The following is a 6,000-nucleotide window of genomic DNA, read 5'->3' as shown; positions in this document are numbered from 1 at the left end:
GGTGAAACTAAGATTTACATGGAGATCTGAATGAATTCAAAACTCCTTTCTTGCCAAGTGTTTAAAAACATAGAATAAGTAACAAGTAAGAAAATCATGCCGTTGTCATGCTACTGTCTTAGGCTTCTTTTGAGTACTTTCCTTTGGGGTGAGGTCATATCTGGGTTAATGTAAATACAATTTTCATGTTATATATTGACATCCCACAGATTTTCACTGGGGAGCAAAATATGCTGCTAAAACCATAGCACTATTATTATTGCCTATCTTACTTGGGAATAAAAAGTTGGCAATTAAGCTCCAATCACCAACTAAAAATGTCTATTTTTTAAGAATGCAGTTCTTTCGCATGTAGGTATGTAAAAATATCTTTAAAAACTTGATGGTCTACCAGATACAGTTAGAATTTGCATCAGGGCATCAACTAGCTGCTTGAACATGAAAGCATTCATCTAAAAAAAAAAATCCCATTATAGGGCAGAATGGTTTAGTAAACAGGTTCTAAGGAGATGAGATATTTAGTGAGTGTGGGGGTGAGGATGTAGAATTAAAGAATGCAAAAAAAAAAAAAATTTCAAGAAATGCTGTCCTTATTTTAAGCCTAGACATATGAAATAGGCTCACAGGTAACTTCTGCAATTTCATGGAAATAAAAAATCAAACTAAACTAATAATAGCAGAAAAAGTCCTGGATTAAAAGATGGGAAAAACGATGACAACTACAATCAAGTTTGGGTAAGAGCTCTGCTTTGTATTAGGTTTGGAATGTTAAATCAGTTAATAATCTGTACATCTCAGGTTTCTCACCTATAAAATGGAGACAGACTTTTTTACGCAGCCTGTTGTACAGATCAAATGAGATATCCAACTGAAATGGATTTGTATCAAATCAGACCTGTAAGAAAAACAGAATGTGAGGAAGGGGAGAAGGTAATTTCTTCTCTTCTCTGCTACCAGTCTCCCAGACAGAAAAGCACAAAGTACAGGCCCTAGTAACTGCGTATTATTCAGGACAAAATCTACCAATATTTATGATTCTTAAACATTTCCCCCTTCTTTTTCATTAGCCTTTTAAAATGAAAATCTAGTTAATTTTTGTAACCTGTATATTTATTGGGATTCAAGTATGACAAGTGGTGACAGGCTGGCTCAAAAAAGCTTACTTAAACTTTAAAACACTTGTAATAAAATTACGGTAGAGAATTATTAATGTTACATTATAGAATCTTAAACTTCTGACTCCTATGTTTTTAAATTTATTACTTTATCATCTGGTCATTCTGTAGGCAAGGAACAGAAATATGACACTCTGTATCACTTACCTCAGAGAAAGAGCAATCTGTTGTTTACACAGCGCTTAACCCCAGAGAACCTTTCCAAAATCAAAGTCAAGAAATGTATTTAGTTAGAGTTATGAGATATATAGGAAAAAAGATTTTATTCTTTACCCACAAATCCTTTTTGGACTGCACATTACACCTGTTGTACACGCACACTCACAAAGCTCACATACCATGTACAATGTGGACACCACAGAAGATTGCTTATTAGTCAGCCTTCATCTTCACCGCCAAAGGTTTTCACTAATGGATAGTTAATAATTGTTAATAGGGTCTGCTCAGTATTCTGCTTAGCATGACAAAGTGAAGGACAAACCACAGGGCTATTATGTCCTATGGGAAATACATGGTCCTAGGCTAGAGAGAATTCGGCCTTCTGGATTATTTGCTTCTTACGACAGCAGACTCAGTGAGTGTGGACATTGAGAGTCGTGACTGTTTCGGATTAGCCAGGAAAGACTAGGTAATAATAAACCTTTAAGCAGAAGAGTAAAGTAGCCTAATGGACTGGGGAGTATCTACTTTTTATATGAATACTCTCCAACACAGTTCGATAGCTGCTTTTCATTTGGCTTTGAATCACTGGCATGTGAAATTCTTTTATGGAGGACAAACAGCAGCAGTATCTTTCATTCTGTGAACACGAATAGGGTAAAGTACTGGAAACAAAAAGAACAGAATTCAGTTCTTGTTGAATTTAGTTAAACATAAGCTTACTACATATCCTCTACCGAAGTTTCCAAACTGAAAGTGCTGCCTATGATAGTTACATAGTTATGGATGTGTCAGTAGATGGGGGATTGAACTTTGGGCAAACCTAGGCTGAAGAATGAACTAATAGTTTACATCTCAATGGAATATTATCTTTATATGTATTCCCAAGCCCATGTATGCAGCTAAGAAAAAAAGCACATGTTTAATTTAGAAACCACAAAATGTTTATGTAAATGAAATCTTGTGCTACAAATCTACTACTTTCAGACTCACTGTTACTATTTTTTACCCACTTATTATAAAAAAACTAGTTCTCAGATTCTGCATACAGACAGCTTTATGTAAAATATATAAACATTTGTCCAAATTGGTACACAGATTGCATATATATGGCAATTAAGACTGCATTTACAGATGTGCATGTACAATGCTGTGCAAATTATCACAATATTACAATTTCAGAAATTATTCAAATTGGAATCCAAGTAAAGCAATTAGTGAAAAAATACCCATGCAGAATTTAAATATCTCAGAACAAATTCAAATGTCTTCAGTAAAAGGTCACACATTTAAAATAGTTTTATTCATTTTATTTGTATATGTCAAAATACATTTTTATTTCCAAAATAGTGGGTTTTGCAACTAGTTTCATGCAGAAACAAGGTCTGCTCAATACTACCAATAAAATCAATATAGCACAGTAGCTGTTCAGTTTTAGATACAAAGAATAAATAACCTAAATACAAAACACTAAAATATTAGAAACATGTATTTAATCATTCTTCACAGGCATCCAAACTTCACAAATATAATCCTTAGCATGCCTAACTGTTGTGCAACCAGAACATGTTGCCGTCACTCAAACTGATCAATTATCTGTATATTTTACGTCCACATAAGACCATGGAAATTCTCTATATTCAGACCCACCATTCATACAGTTCAAATACAACCAAAAATAAAATTCCCATAACTATCCTTGTACCTTTAAAAATCAAGAATCCTGAGCTTGGTAGTAAGAGCATAACCTTATATCTTCATAAAACCAATCAAGAGAAAGAGGACTTAAAATCCTGCTTACCAAAACACCCTATCCCAGCCCCAAAGTAATCTAAAATAGGCAGTAGAACACAATGACCTTTTAAAATGAAGGGGTACAAATTCACATTTAATATAGTATACAATACAATCCATAATACAATCAGCTACTATAAGCTTTATGATGTACAATTTATTCAAATGGCTGAACTGTTCAGTGGTTAAGGAGACAGTTATGTGCCAGAAAGATGTAATAGTTTTTTGCATGGTTTGATGAAAATATAAAAGCTATTTGTCCAAATAAAAGCCATCTTCACTATGTACTTGGTTCTGCTTTTTTTTTTCTTTTTCTTTCTTTTTTTTTTTAAAAGGCCACTGAAATGTATAAAATGGTCTGAACATGATGGTGGTATCAAAGTCAATGCCTCTTCACATGGCAAAAACAGTGCATTTAACATTAACTCATGGGTTAAGTCTGCAAATGATTTCATAGCATTACTTTGGCTAGCACAACAGTTTTAGACAGCACTCAGATAAATATAGGTATGTGAAATGTGAAGCAATTATCTTATGCAATTTTAATTGTGGTTGAATACTATCAAATGAAAACTGGAAATAAAAGTAAAAGCACTTTACAGTAGAAAACTTTTGTAAAGATAGGGCTCCATATAATGTGCTACTTTTAAAGTCTTTATATCACATTGTTAGCAAATTCTGTTTTAACACTATTATGGAGTAGCCTACTTTGCATTAACAGACATCTGAAATAAGGAAATTCTCAAGCATGCCATGTGGTGGTCTAAAAATCAAAATAATACACTTATTTATATATACAGCATTACTCAGTACCTGCTAAAATGAATGTGAAGATTACAGAATCTAACATCTTATACTACAATAATAAAAAACAGAAACAAAGAAGTGACCAATGAAGGCAGAAAACAGGACTTAAAAGAATCTAATCTCAATTGACTTTAAAGCATTCATATAAGAAATAAATGCATATTGCACAAACAGTGAAAGCAAATGTTCCACCAAGCAGTTCAGTTTCAGGTGGAAGACAAAACAGCATGATCCTAATACAAACAATGGTATCCGAAGAATGAGTGTTCTTTTCTGTAAATGAGAAAGCTGTGAAAACATAGAAGAGTCTGCCACATGAAGAGTTAGAAGGAAAAAAATACAAACCCAAACTTAGATGTAAAGCAAAAAATTAAATATCGAAAAACTGGAAACTGTGGCACATCAAAAAATGCTGAATAACTGTCTTCTGTGAGAGCTGAAAGTTTTTGTTGACACAAAGTATTTATGTACAACTAAGGCTTACTGGTTAAATATCTGAGGCATATCTGGCCTTGAACACTTTCCTTATATGCTGGAGCTGTAAACAAGTTTTCTCAGTCATTAAAAAAAAAAAATCTTCTCAGCAGCTGCATTAACATGAAACAATGGTCTTGACACAAGAAAAAAAAAACAAAACAAAACAGAAAATTAAACAAAATTCCTAGATAAGAGGGCATTTGGCAGGATATCCAAAAATGACAGTCTCCAAGGATTCTTCCCAGGCTTCCAGTGACTGTCAGTTATGGTCCACTGGGTTGCTAATATGTGCAATTCCATTATTTGCTGCTTTTTATTTGGAAAGTTTGCTTATAACTCTAATCAAGGCCCCATTTTCATCCTTTAGCCTCTGGTTGTCTGCTTTTAGGTCTGGTAACATCTGTGAGAAGAAAAATAAAAAGTTTTACTTCGGTAAGAAGATACAATGTTATTCTTAATAAATTTTATGTTTTCACCACAAGACACATGAACAAGCTTTGTCAGTTATATAAATTTCTAGTGGCTAGAACATAGATGAAAGAAAGAAAAAACTTGATTTGTGAAGCTAATTAGTTTAATAAATGATGGAATTAAAAGTTTATTCTCCCAAAGTTAACAACTGGAATGTACTAAACCACTTGCTATTATGACTCACAAGCACACCATATTAGAGCAGCCAAGAAAATGAAGCCTGTTTCTGTTAGGATGGGCTCTCAAAGGGAGTTCCTCTAAGACTTCCTGTCAGCACCTAAACCAAGGCCTTTTACTTTATTTACATCAGATCTCAATCCATAGTACTTACTACTATTCCACAAGGAAGCCAGCCTATTTAGCGAAGTTCTGAGGAAGTTAGACTTGTTCTAAATTATTAAAATTCCTTAAAGGATTCACCTGTAATACCACGTTTAAGCAGGTAGTATAATGTGTGATCCAAGACAGATGCTCATTAAATTATAATAATTATTACTATTATTAGGAGAGTATAAGCCAAAGTAGTCAGTCTGTATTTATGAAAATATCTAAGCATTGAAAAAACCACCAGTATTTGGAACAAAAAAACCACATCTTCACATCCTCAAAGCAAATCTATTTTGTTTTACAGTCAAAACTGAAGGAGGGGGTTAGAAATGTTATCAGTAAACTGGATTTTCCACCAAGAATGAATTAAATCATATGTGATCTGCCAGATTTGCTAGGAAGTGGAACAGCTTATATTTTGGGCCTTAAAACATACTTTCCAAGGTACTTAAAATACCTTTTCAATATCTCTCCTCAGTTATAAAAATGTACTTGGTTGTAAAATTAGATAAAAGTGTAACTTCTACTTGGCAAGATTATGTTAAGCAAAATCTTTATAAGAGTTTAACTTTATGTGGAACCAATCAATTCTTGTGTTCACAATATATGGGTATAAAATACAGTAAGTTTATGTATTAGGATACCTCTGTAATGAAGAACTGAGTGAATATTAACTAAAGTGGTTCTGATTGAAAATGGTATTATTTTGAAAAACAGGTAAAGCATGTTTAATCTTCAGCTTCAATGTATTAATTATATGTCAAATATGTTATACTGCTTATGTTCCATT

General features: G+C 33.1%; 1 protein-coding gene across 3 annotated transcripts in view; it reads right to left on the bottom strand.

The window, feature by feature from the left end:
• Window positions 1-2,627: 2,627 nt before the first annotated feature.
• Window positions 2,628-6,000, bottom strand: part of PPP1R12A (protein phosphatase 1 regulatory subunit 12A) — a 144,030-nt gene continuing 140,657 nt past the window's right edge. For all 3 annotated transcript variants that reach the window (XM_046011154.1, XM_046011153.1, XM_046011152.1), the window contains one exon: window positions 2,628-4,812. In XM_046011154.1, coding sequence (XP_045867110.1) covers window positions 4,726-4,812 — 87 coding nt within the window. In that variant the 3' untranslated portion in view covers window positions 2,628-4,725. The remainder of the gene's footprint in view (window positions 4,813-6,000) is intronic.

The sequence above is a fragment of the Meles meles genome, chromosome 7, assembly GCF_922984935.1.
Source record: "Meles meles chromosome 7, mMelMel3.1 paternal haplotype, whole genome shotgun sequence".
NCBI lineage: Eukaryota > Metazoa > Chordata > Mammalia > Carnivora > Mustelidae > Meles > Meles meles.
This window is presented reverse-complemented; position numbering and strand designations above follow the sequence as displayed.